The sequence below is a fragment of the Equus quagga genome, chromosome 7, assembly GCF_021613505.1.
Source record: "Equus quagga isolate Etosha38 chromosome 7, UCLA_HA_Equagga_1.0, whole genome shotgun sequence".
Lineage (NCBI taxonomy): Eukaryota > Metazoa > Chordata > Mammalia > Perissodactyla > Equidae > Equus > Equus quagga.
In genome coordinates, this window is record NC_060273.1 from 98,629,379 (window position 1) to 98,642,395 (window position 13,017).

General features: G+C 41.8%; 1 protein-coding gene across 1 annotated transcript; it reads left to right on the forward strand.

The window, feature by feature from the left end:
- The first annotated feature begins 1,263 nt into the window (after nucleotides 1-1,263).
- CDO1 (cysteine dioxygenase type 1) lies at nucleotides 1,264-13,017 on the forward strand. The gene is made up of 5 exons (XM_046668548.1): nucleotides 1,264-1,691; nucleotides 4,733-4,810; nucleotides 6,586-6,740; nucleotides 11,168-11,337; nucleotides 12,277-13,017. The coding sequence occupies exons 1-5, from the start codon at nucleotides 1,522-1,524 to the stop codon at nucleotides 12,304-12,306; spliced, it is 603 nt and encodes a 200-aa protein (XP_046524504.1). The 5' UTR covers nucleotides 1,264-1,521; the 3' UTR covers nucleotides 12,307-13,017.

Genomic DNA, 13,017 nt, shown 5'->3' on the forward strand with positions numbered 1-13,017 from the left:
TGAAAAGTGTACAAGTTACTCTCCCAAAATAATCAACCACCTCTCTGCAACACATATCACAAAAGGTTGGCTTCTGGAGTGCTTTCTACCTACAGCCCTTTTTGAACAATGGTTATTAAACTGTCCTTTTACTTTCTAACAATGTTAGAATACTTATAGTGTAATCAGTTTAAAATAAGACTTCAGGCGGCACAAGTAAATTTATGATATATACATTGTATGTATAGACACATATACATATATACATACATACATTGAAGCAAAGTCTGGAAAAAACACCAATTTAAATCCAAATTCCCTGGGTCCGCTTATAATGAGAAAGAAGGAATCTATACTTGCATTTCTTTTGTCCCTCACATTTTCCTTATTTTCATTCATACTAATTTGTGTTCTCCAAGCGTGCTAAGTACCAGGACAACATTAGAAATGCGTTTCTCTACATGTATTACCAGTAGGCCCCTTCAAGCACACGCTTACAAATAAAGGATTTAAGTAGTCATTAGAACCCTTTAAATTGGAAGCCAAAAAAATAGCGTTTCTTTTCACCTTTAATTGCTAGACCAGGTCTTTGCACTGAATATTTTTTAGGAAATGTTTGATTTTAAGATCAAAGAGGGATACCTGGCCTTCCATCGTTTCACTCGTCTTGCTCGAGACTCGAGTCTCCTTCGTCAAAATGTACTTTTGAGTATAGTACATTTGAAATTTTTTAAAGGGAAGTCTTCGACTTATTTTCACCTAGCCTGGAGCATGTTATGGATAGTTTCAACCGACAAAAGAGTTGCTCTCCAGCCTGGGAATGGAATCCATCCTCAACTTTCGCGACCTGCTCGCAATTCCTCACCTCTGTTTGGGAGGAAGGGTCCCTTTCCTTGCGTTTCCTTCCTCGGTTTCCCCCTAGTCTTTTTCTCCTGACCCCCTCTTTCTACGTCCTAGCGTCGCGAACCACAGCCGCCAAGAGGGGCCTCAGAGCAGGAGCGGAGGGCGCGGGGAGAGCGGTTGGGATGGGCGGCCAAACTGTGCCCTGGTCGGGTGGTGGAGAGACCGCGCGCAGGCCCCTGCCAGCGCCGGGACACTCGAGGGCGGACTCCCGCGCGGGCTGCGGTGCTCGGGGAGCCGGGGCCGCGTGCGTGGGCCGTGCCCGCACGCTCTCGCGGCCTCCGCCTCCGTTCTCGGGTCGCTGGCCGCCTCTCCCCACCCTCCGAGGGATGTTGGTACATTCCCGCTGACTCCGAGAGCTTAAAAGGGCTCGGGAGGTTGAGCCCGGCGGATTTGGTCCTGATTTGTGTGCGCGGCGTGTCTCCTCCGCCCTTCCCCCCCACGCCAGCCCAGACCCTCCCCGCCGCCGGGGGAGTCTTGATATCTTGCCGAGGGTTTCTGTACGCTGTGGCGCTCTAGCGTTTAGGGGTTGTGTGTGTCTAGCTGTCTAGCTCGCAACTAAGGCCCCACGCCCCCAGCTCTTCGGTTCGCTTAGCACCGCAGCCCAGCAGGGAGGAGCGCGCGCCGCCAGCTCCGCAAGGGATGGAGCAGACCGAGGTGCTAAAGCCACGGACCCTGGCCGATCTGATCCGCATCCTGCACCAGCTCTTCGCTGGCGAGGAGGTCAACGTGGAGGAGGTGCAGGCGGTGTTGGAAGCCTACGAGAGCGACCCCGCCGAGTGGGCAGTGTACGCCAAGTTCGACCAGTACAGGTGAGCGCGCGCTAGCCCCGCGCGCCGAGGACCCCGGGCGCCGACTTTGCCACCGAGTAGCGGGCGTTGGGGAGGGGTCCGGCCCAGGGAGCGCGGCCTGCGCTGCGCCCACCCTCCCGCTGCGCCCGAGCCTTTGACGCCCCGCGGCGCCGCGCCTCCTCGCCCGCGGGCGGCCGGGCCCGCGCTCCGCGCTTTGGCCCGAAGGTGGATCCTTGTGGCTTTGATGGCCGCTGGCCTGAGAGTGCAGCGGGCTCCCCGAGGCGAGGCCACTGCGCGGCTGCAAGCTTTTCTGTTCTGGTTGCGCCTGTCAGTCTCTCCGCCCCCACACCGCCGCTCGTCCCCTGCCCTCTGGAGCGATCGCTCGCCTCCGACGCGGAGATGCGAGGAGACCCGGGGGCCCGGACACACGCAGGGTCTACCCTTCCCGCCACCCTGAGGAAGCACAGGGGTGCTTCCAGGAGAGAGCGACATCAGCCATCCGGAGAAAGGGCTGAAGGTGGAGGACACTGTTCCCCGACCCCAGTTCTCCATCGCTTCGCCCTCGGTCGCCTGCAACCAGGCACCTGCCAACAGGCATTTTTGCTAATATAAAATACTTCTTGGGGTTGTGAGCTGCTGTTTTTCATTTTATACTGCTCCTCTCCCAAACCAATTTAACTTCCAGGACTGCGGGTTTATTTAAACCCACTATCAGGTTCGCGAATTAAACGACCGTTGCTTTTTCAGCCCCCAAGCCATAGGCTTTCTGTTATCCTCAGTTCTGAGGACCTGCAATGTACATTGAAGCTCGCTGCTTCCCAGATGTGCTTGAGTGTGATGCCCCGGTGGGCTGGGTCCTTTGCAGCCTCCGCGTAGTGATTAAGTAAAACTGAATCTCTCTACCAATCCTCTAGGAATAGAAGTAAAATTTAATCCCCCTGAAGGGTGAGAGGTTCTTTTCCGAAGGGCAGCCTGCGCCTCAGGTTTTGTGGTTGGCTGGGTTGAGGGTTGAGAGAAGGGGAGGCGCGGGGGGGGGGGGGGGGGGGGGGGGGGAGAAGAAAGAGAAGATTGTTTTCCTTGGGAGCGGTTTGTTAGTCATCTCACCTAAACACACGCAGTGTGCTTGGTAAGGTTTTGTCGCCAAGGGCTGTTTCAACTGTATTTTAGGATTTGAAATTAAAAAGTGAAGCCTACTTAGGATCCCATTTTCCACTTACAAGTGACTCTAGGAAATTCTTTGGGTTCGTATCAGCTCAGTTTACGGTGAGGTCCTTCTGTGGTTGCCAATAAAGCTACTAGAGTCGAGTTTTTAATTTTGCCATTAACTCCACATCATTGAGGGCTTGTTATGGACCAGGTGCTCTTCCCAGCACTTTACACATGTGTTAACTCATTCACCTCACAACAGCTCTATGAGATAGGTACTGTTCTTACCCCTGTGTTATAGGTGAGGCATGGTAGGCAGTAAAAAGATTGAATTACCTGCACAAAGTCATACTTCTATCACGTAGTGGCCCCTGGATTCAAATTAGCATTGTTCCAGAGCCGGCACTCCAAACCACTACTAAACTTCCTGCAGACGTGGTGCCATAATAGTTTTCTTCTGTCTGAATATATTATTGACCAAGTGAAATTAATTAACCAGAAGCTAGGTTGTAAGAGCTCTTAATCTTTAGAACAAGGGCATTTCCAGGGGCCTTGAATACCTCTTGATTCACAAGCTTTAAACCATCTGAAATGCAACCAGTTGGACCTATTCCACAGGTGCCTGAGGCACAGCTGATTATGGATCCAGTCGTGGGTGGCCAGTTGGGGGAAGGGAGAGGAGGGAGATGGGAGATCAGAAATCAATTTGATAGTGTTTTTTGTGTGTAATAGATGTCCTAGCATTGTGAAGGATTCTGGTCTCTGACCTTGGGAAGGCCAGTGCAGAAGAACCAAGATAGACTATGTTCCAGTGTGGGCCACGCAGTAAATTCTCTGGAAGAAGCCCCAGAGAAGCAAGAGGGGTGACCCTAAGACTGAGGAAGGGAGAAGTAGGATCTTGGTGCAGGAACCGAGTTGACTGTGAATGAAAGGCACACAGCACAGCCCCTTAAGGGTAGAAAGGGCTGCAAAATCAGGATGACTGACATCTAAAAAGCGCTTACTAATCAACTCCTCAGTGACCCTGGTCTGCCCGCACTTGGCCTCCAGCCTGGAGGAGGAGAGGGGAGGAAAGGGCATATGGAACATAAGTGAACAGATGACCCTGTGAACAAACACTACCCCAAAAATGGGGTAAAGAGTCCTTTCCTTAATGATGACAGTCTAAATGAATGTCATAATTATCAAACTTTGCTAATTAAATGGCATCAATAGTACCACTTGAACCAATAGAAACATTAAAGTTGAATTTTTTTCCTAGTGGTATGGTTGTAGTTGTTTTGGTTTGGGTTTTTTTTTTTGCCAGTTACCTGGCTTCTCACTCTGAAAGGTTTAGAGTGTTATTTACTTCCCTGATGTAGCTCGTCTGTTCTGGTACTTAGGTTAGCCCCTACCCTATTTGTGCAGGACTTTTCCTTAGGAGTACCTTTGAATGGGGTTTGTGTCTGGGCTATAGTAAAACTAAAGAGAATTCTAGAATAGCTATTTAGTGAAATCTTGTTTCTCAAGTTGTGGTTTCGCTAAAGGGAGGGGGAAAAACAAAACAGTAGTAACATTCTTGCCTGGAGCAGTAGTGCAGTTTGCAAATACCTTCTGTGAGAAGCTTTTATTCTTTTTATCAGTTTGAGGCTGTCATGTGGAGAATCATGTAATGTGCTTTCTTTTCCTGTTGCCTTTTCAATGCCATTAATTAAAACTGAACAGCTGTAAATCCAGTGATTCAAAATAGAGAAATGTCCAAAGTGAAGTGTGACAAAATATTTTTCATTTGTGCTGAGTTTCTAATTAGAAAACCACAAAGTTGCTTAGAGGTAGAAATATGAACATTTGTAAATGAATGCTACTTGTGACACACTGATTTTTCTCAGTGCTTGTTTCCTCAACCAAATTCAAACTTCTGAATACATTCTTTTTAGGTATACCCGAAATCTTGTGGATCAAGGAAATGGAAAATTTAACCTAATGATTCTATGTTGGGGTGAAGGACATGGCAGGTAATACGACTATTCATTTGCAGATATTTATTAGAGTATCTATTCCAGCATATGAAAAGTACACTGCCAGCCTGGCAACAAGTTTTGTGAGCACTGACAAATCTCATTTTATAATTATTTGTTTACAATGTCCCCTAATCCCAACAGAAATTCTCATGGGAGGGGTTTAGGCATACCCCTGCATATCAAAAGAGTCCCCCAAAATAGGTAGTAAATCAAAGGAGATAACCAATTTAACTTAATCTCTATCCTTTATGGATTTAAGCTTTATATGGAATTATGCTAAAACTTGACCTTTGTGGTGCTTTGACGTATGTAAACAATTGTGAGACCAAAGACCAACACGTCCACATTTGAAGTTAGAAAAACAATTCACAAATTCAGAAAGTTTCCTTCAACTTCAAGTTAATTGTGTACTTTCTTTATATATAGGGTAAGGCAAGTTAAACTAATACCGATTCTTTGAGACTTGGTTCCTTAATTTATCCTTAGTTTACACATTTACCAGTCTTATTACCAATTGAGTATTGTTCTCTCTTTAAACAGATCCTTCTCAGTCTTTTGAGAATGGTGAAAACAGTAATCCAGACCCATGTTTGATGGGAGAAAGGAAACAGGAATTTACAAGACTTTGGAAAGTTAGGTTTATAGAGTACATTTACTTAATCATATGGAATGGAGTTGTTTTCATTCATTCTCTCAATATTTTTTGAAAACAAATTATATGTCAAGAGTATGACTAGGCTCCATGGATTTAGGAAACAAGTTCTTATGATACATGTATGGGTTAATAGAATTTAACATATGAAATAAATGCCAATAATGTATACAGATTCGTATCTTTTAATCAGCCCTACAGCTAGTACTACTTAATAAACTTAAATACCATTTACTCTAAGATTACATGAATAAATCCTTTCCCCAAATCCAATTTACTTTCTCCCACCAATATGGAGAGGTTATCATAGGTAGGGTACTCTAAATCTATAAAATGCTGACATTATATATACTCTACTGTATAATTTTAGGGTAGTAACGCATACACATACCCTTTATTCCCCAAAGAAAGGAGAAAAGAGAATAAGTCTGGGAAAAAACTAAATGTTAAGTATGATGCAGTTATTATAGATGATTACCTTTATCCTTTCTAAAACTTCTCTAATGTAGTTTTATAATCAAATTCTAGCCCAGCTTAACTGAGTTATTAAAAGCTATATCTTTGGGGCCGGCCCAGTGGCGTAGTGGTTAAGTTCATGTGCTCTGCTTCAGTGGTGTGGGGTTCATGGGTTTGGATCCCGGGTGCAGACCCATACGCAGCTCATCCAGACATCTTGTGGTGGCACAGGATGTTATCTCAGTGACAGTCTTCCTCAAGCAAAGAAAGAGGAAGATTGGTAACATGTTACCTCCGGGCTAATCTTCCTCACCAAAAAAAGAAACTATGTCTTGAAGAAGATAAAAGGTTGCTGGTTTTGTGTTTGTTATCAAACTAGTATTACAGCAAGGTTTAAAAAAATTAACTGTTCTTTAGTAGGGGTATGTGGCAAAACTGTACCCATTATATGCATTGATATGGAAGATGGTTTTTTTTATTACTTTGCCCTGAACAATGTTGAATTATAAATTGATGACATATAAAAATCCAGCTGAAATAGATTTTGGCCTAGGAGATGTCCTTTTGACAGTGTGCAACTTTAAGCTCTGGGCAAATTGTTACTGTAGGTCTGGATCCTGGACTATCCACTGAGTTCAGTTGTCATTTTGTGTCTATATAGTAGTATCCATGATCACACCGACTCCCACTGCTTTCTGAAGATGCTACAGGGAAATCTAAAGGAGACATTATTTGCCTGGCCTGACAAAAAATCCAATGAGATGACCAAGAAGTCGGAAAGAATCTTGAGGGAAAACCAGTGTGCCTACATCAATGGTAACATCCAATACCTTTTTCTGAGGGCAAGTGGGAAAAACTTTGAACTCCCATCTGAAATATTGCTTTCTTACATGTGTGCAACAGAACTTGGATCGTGGAGTCATGATTTCAAATACTTGGGAAAGGACCTAAAAACAATGGGTTTTGTTTTTTAATGCTCTGCGTCTGGATTGGAATCATTTATTAAAAACATATACAGGTAGATTAGTGCCCACTGAAAAGTCATTTACCTGCCAAATCTTAGGACAATTAGAATATGAATTTACATTAAGTAGAGTCTTTTAATAAAGGATTGAGGCCAAGTTGGAAATACTGGTCTTTGTGTTAGAAAATGTAAAGAAATGTTTTGTAAGTGATTAAGAATGCTAGCTAGTCCCTGTTTTTCTAAAATGCATACAGCATACTTAAAAGAGTATTCTCTAGGGAAACTTTGCAAAGCTTGTTATTTAGCAGTGATTTTTAGATCTCTTACCAAGAATTCCTTCTTTCCCCTTAGTGGGATATGGGAGAGGCAAATGCTTTTCAGGAGAGGCAGTGATTCATGTCTGTATTCATAAAAGGGGTTATAGGGATAATCACTTTCCAAAAAGCTTGTTAAGACTTATTTTTTATTGCCATTTACAGATGAGATTGCCAACACGTAGGAACATTAAATAACTTGTCTAAGGTCACTTTTAAAAGCTTTTAAATGGCAGCCAGGATTTGAACCCAAGCACTTTGACCCCAATGCCCGTAATCTTAATCAGGATGCTATCCCACTTATATAAAATAAGTTATTACAGAGATTTTTCTGGCAAAGCAGGTTTTTTGTTCTTCTAGCTTAAAGTCCAGTATTGGCCTTGATACTTGGCCTAAATTTGTTCACTAGTTTAAGATTGCAAGCCACTTACAAAGGTCAAATTGTATAGAAAAATTTTTCCCCCATTCATATAACACAAAGGTGTTAGTTTCTTGTATAGCAAGAAACTCGTATTTAAGGGAGGCTATATGTATAAGGCATACCAAAGTTCCAAGAACAGGTTTGCTGCCTCTGTCACTTACTATAAAGCCAAAAGCCTTTCAGAATAATTACTTCCATCTAGAGTCACAGCGTCTTTGTGAAACTAGATCAGATCTTGAAGAATAGGTAAGCTTTTTTCAAGGGTCTTCAATACAAAAGCCTATAGGAGCCAAGCAGGTAAGGTAAGTGAGTGATACAGGCTGACAGTAAGGCTAGGAGAACTGGTATGTGCAAGCCACACTGTCTCAGAGGACAACAATGGCCACCCAGCTCCAGAAAGATCATCCTGATTTCTTTTTCTGTAGAAGAGAGAAATTCCGATTTTTATGGGAAATTTTGCCAGTCAGTAAAATATGGGGTAGGATAAGATAAATATTTCTGTGGACTAATTACCCATATGATCGGAACCCACAAATTTTCAACGTTTGATTTTTATAGATGCAGGAATAGGAGTGCAGATGGATAGTGATCAGTGGGAAGGATGTTTCAAGTATAGAGAAGAGCATGAGTGAAGAAGGTACAATCATTGCAAAGAATGAAAACTATTCAGGAATGACCTAGCTGGAGGGAAGAAGGAAAAATGGGCTTGAACAGAAGTAGTGGAAGGGAAAGTGAGATCAGGTCCTGGACCTCCAAGACCAGCTTAAAGTAAGAGTTTGCTTTGGTCAACAGAATTTTATTTGGGAATATCTTGATCAATTCAATAGCAGTGTGCAAGATAGGGTAGAGGAAACGGAGAGTGGGGGTGAGGAGACCAAGTTACCTACTGTAATAGGCAGAAGGTAAACATGGACTAGACCAAACTGCCATCCATTAGTATCACCAAGAAAGATCTAATACTACTGTGACAGAGAGTACACCATGGGCGTAAAGGAAAGGAGGCAAAAAACAAAATAATAATAATGCTGGGATTATTAACAATAGGGATCAGACATGAGCCTCAGGGGCTTCTGTAAAGGATGGGTGACTAGTTTTTGCAGGGTCTTTGCTTGCAGGATTGTCCAAGATGCATTGGGTGGTGTATGTACTTGCAACTGGAGAAACAAGTAATTGTATAAAGGGCAATCAGTTCTTAAGAATATTGAACTTTCATTCAAGATTGTGCATAAGCCAATATATTATGAAAGCAATAAACTATAGAATTAAAGAGTTTGCAGATCTGAGAATTAGGCCCCATTTTTAGAAATGAGGGAAACTGAAGATCCTAGAAATGGTGAGTTGTTCAAAGGTAATCTGGCTAGCTACTCTAGCTGAGAGTAGAAACTAAGTCTTCTGCTTCTAGGCTTTGCTCTTCTTTATCATGCAAGCTCATGGAGCTAGATCAAAGCATTAAGCCAAATTAGATGCCTGCGTTAACTACACTAATTACAATGAGTTCCTTAATTAGTCCTCAAACTCTCTCCTAACTGCATAAATTTCTTCTCAACATATTTTTTTAAATCCAGTATTTTGTCTTTATTTACTTTAATCTTGAAGACATCTCCCCCAGGGCATTTTGACCTGCTTCAGTGTGGATTGGTTGATCTCTAAGCCGGGGCTCGGGCTCGGCTGTCATCCTGGAGTCCCCTCACATCATCCAGGCTTTCCCTTTGCTCTCTCCTGTTACTGATCCCCTAGTTTCCTGATCTTGTGTCTGCTTCATTCTTGGTCCATGCACTTGTTTTGGTTGAGCATATCCTCCAATGGCTCTATGAGAAAGGGTTCATGGAAAGTAAATTTTTGAGACCTCATATATCTAAAAAGTTCTATATTCAATCCTTGTCACATGATTGGTAATTTAGCTGGATATGGAATTATGACCTGGCAATCATCTTCTCTCAGAGCTATGAAGTAATCCCTTGTCTTTTAGTTTCCAGTCTTGTTGAGAGTTTGGTGCCATTTGGTTCTTGAATCTTTCTATGAAGGCTAGTTTTTCTTTGTAGAAACTTTCGAGATCTTCTGATATCTTTTCTCTGTCCCCAGTATTAGAGTGATGTACCTTGTTTCATGACTCTCATTGTGCTGGGGACTCAGTGGGTTCTTTGAGTCTGGAAATTCATGTCCTTCCACTCAAGAAAATATTCTCAAGTTATTTCCTTGATTTTTTTTTTTTGGATCTATTTCTGAAACTTATGTTGCTTAGATATTAAACTTCCTGAACTAGTCCTATAAATTTTTAATCTTTCCTATTTTCTGTCTTTGTCCTTTTATTCTTGAATCTTCCTCAGTTTTTCTTCCAAACTTTCTATTCATATTTTATTTCTGATATCCCCCTTTTTATTTCTAGAAAGTCTTATTTGCTGGTTCTTTTTATAGTAGTTTGTCTTATCTCTCTGAGGATATTAATAAGGTTATTTTTAGTTTTCTCCTGAGTAGTTTCTATTTCAAGTTGCTTTTTTTCAGGTTGCACTGGTTTCTGTCTTTCATACGAGAGGCCTTGCTCAACTATCTGGTGGCCTTGGCTGTGTGCTAATATTTAAAAACCAGGGACAAAAAAGTTAATTGGTAGCTCTGAACTCGTGGATGGTGTTTGTCAACTGGACTTCACTCTAGGATAATTTGGCAGAGCTTTTTCTTTGAGGGACAACCAATGGCAATCCGATCGGATTCCCTGAGAAGCTGATTCTCATCTCCTGCCTGGAGAAAAAATTCCTGTCTTGCAACGTTTTAGCTGTGAGGTGGTGAAGAAAGCAGGGATCCTACCATTTGATGTGTAAACTTTCGCATAAGTCACCTGTTTTTCACCTGGCATTCACCAATCCTGAGTTCATCTTTTATACTCTTTCTAGAGAGTAGATTTAAGAATTCTTCAGGGGGAAAGAGTAGAAGTGGTGAAAGGGATTTGAGACTCTACTTAAATAAGCTTCCACCCAGTTCTTGTATTTTTTTTTATTTGAGTTCATAATAGTTTACATCATTGTAAAATTTCAGTTGTACATTATTTCTTGTCTGCTACCACATAAGTGCTCCCCTTCACCCCCTGTGCCCACCCCCAAACCCCCTTCCCCTGGTAACCACCGCAGTTCTTGTATTCTCAGCCGCATCTTCACCCTCGTTTCCAGAAGCACCTGTGCTGCCAATTCCTGAGCTGTTGGGAGTTTTACGACATAAATCAGGCAGTCCCATGGGAGCTGAGGATTTAGCTTTCTCTCCTCTGAGAAGCCATCCATCTACTTTCAAACTTTCAAATTTTTATTAATATTTTCTCTTTTCCCATTATCTTTGTACGGTGATGCCTTTTTTATTCTTTTACTGCAATTGTAGAGGATTTTCCGGAAAGAGTAGAGTGCACATAGCTTACAGTCTTTAATTGGAAGTTCAATTCTAACTAATTTCTATTCCTATGTATAAAAGTGATTTGTCATCTTAGGTGATTGACAAAATTTTTACCTGCAGCTGTCGTCTAAGCTCCTTCATCTCTCCCTCCTTCTTGGATATTGTTTAGATTCCATTGGCTTACATCGAGTAGAGAACACTAGCCACACAGAACCTGCTGTGAGTCTTCACTTGTACAGTCCGCCTTTTGATACATGCCATGCCTTTGATCAAAGAACAGGACATAAAAACAAAGTCACCATGACATTCCATAGCAAATTTGGAATCAGGACTGCATTTGTAAGTATCATTTCTCTCTCCTAGGTTTCAGTACTTTGTGGGTTGGTAACATTACTGTATGCATTGCTTTTTTTATTCTAGATATTATTTGAATATCTTGTTTTAAGGATTCTTGAATTGAAGAATGAGATGAAACTTAACTTGGAGGAAAGGCCCCTTATATCCTAATTCTTTTAACTTTGGAAACCATATTTTCAATTTATAAAACAACTTGAATTAGATGCGAAGAATTGTGTATTGAGAAACTTCAAAATGTATTCCTAAAGAAAATGGTTTTTTTTCATTTATTAGAGAAATAAGAGTGAAAACTATATTATTTGATGTAAGCACTGTTGCTGTGACTGAGTGTTCATAGGTCTAACCCGCTGGGACAACACAAATAACTTGCCTAGTTAACCTTTGCAAAGTTGAGACCCTTTTCTGATGATATAAATAAAAAAAACTTGCCTGTTTTGATGGCCAAGTTGCTTTTTCTTTGAGTAGTGATGCTATTTAGACCACAAATAAATGAGAGTAGACTATAGTATGGTCCCCCTTGAGGAACACCTGTTTCTGCCTTAAAATAATAAGGCAACCAACAGTAATATGGTATGGCAGTCTTCCATCTCTGGTGAAATAAATTGGCCATTTAGTGGGATGGTCTTTAATTAGCAGTTGGAATGTCCAGAAATAGACAATGCATGAAAACAGAGCCTGAAAACCATCCTCGTGAATCATCAAGTACAGCCTTTGAGAGAAGCTGGGGCAGAATTTTCTGACGTGACTGCCCTGCTTTGTTTTCTGCATTCCGATCCCCAAGAGATACTCTTATCACAGCAACGAGACCACAGGGCTCCAGTGCCATAGCTGAGTTTTCATTCACTGCTGGAAAAGCAGGACTGCTTAAAACAAGCTGAAATGTCTCGTGTAAAGATTCTTACACACCTTTCTTTCTTTCAGACAACTTCTGGATCTCTGGAGAACAACTAAGGAGCACCAGACCCTCTGAGGTTTTACTTTAAGGTCCACTGAAAGCTTTGCCTTGGACAGGAAGGCCTCTCACCATTTGCTGCCCAGTAATATACTTTATAAAGCCAATACTTAGATCTACTGTAAGGCAGATGCTAACTATAAGGCATTAAGTAAGCAAATAGTGCCCTGAGCTACTGCAGGAGAAAAATCCCACTATAGAAAAAGAAGGCTCATGATTTTAAAGGCCAAATCAAGTACTCTCCTGGTTTCATCCTCTAAATCCATTGGAACCCTACTGGGAAAGTCAGTGAAGGTTTTTATAGCTTTTGGAAACACTTTGGCCTCTGAACTGTAATTAGCAATAAATAAAAACAGGAAACCACAGACATCTGATGCCCACCTTGTTACTTGGAGGACTAAATGTGGATGTCCTTAATATACTTTGTATGTTCTAGTATTTGAAGAGAATTTTTTGAATCTGGATTTTATTTTTTCAATCTTATTTTACAAATTCCTGTTCTATAAATCATAGGGTATTGTAGATAGAGAAACTTAAGGTACTTTGCCATTTGGTAGTGAAATGAAGGGCAGAGGATTTAGAAAAGTACCCAAGCCCACAACAAACCAGAAACACAAACTCATGTCAGTGTGTCCAGTGGTCATGGTCAAAGACTTTGTACTGCTACAAAAATTGCCAAGTAATTTTAATAAAATTGGATTTGAACACAA

Bases quoted from the DNA above. Each gene is read 5' to 3' on its own strand.
- CDO1 (XM_046668548.1), top strand. From the start codon at position 1,522: ATGGAGCAGACCGAGGTGCTAAAGCCACGGACCCTGGCCGATCTGATC. The intron at 1,692-4,732 runs GTGAGCGCGCGC...CATTCTTTTTAG, and splicing joins GCCAAGTTCGACCAGTACAG to GTATACCCGAAATCTTGTGG. The intron at 11,338-12,276 runs GTAAGTATCATT...TCTTTCTTTCAG, and splicing joins TTGGAATCAGGACTGCATTT to ACAACTTCTGGATCTCTGGA.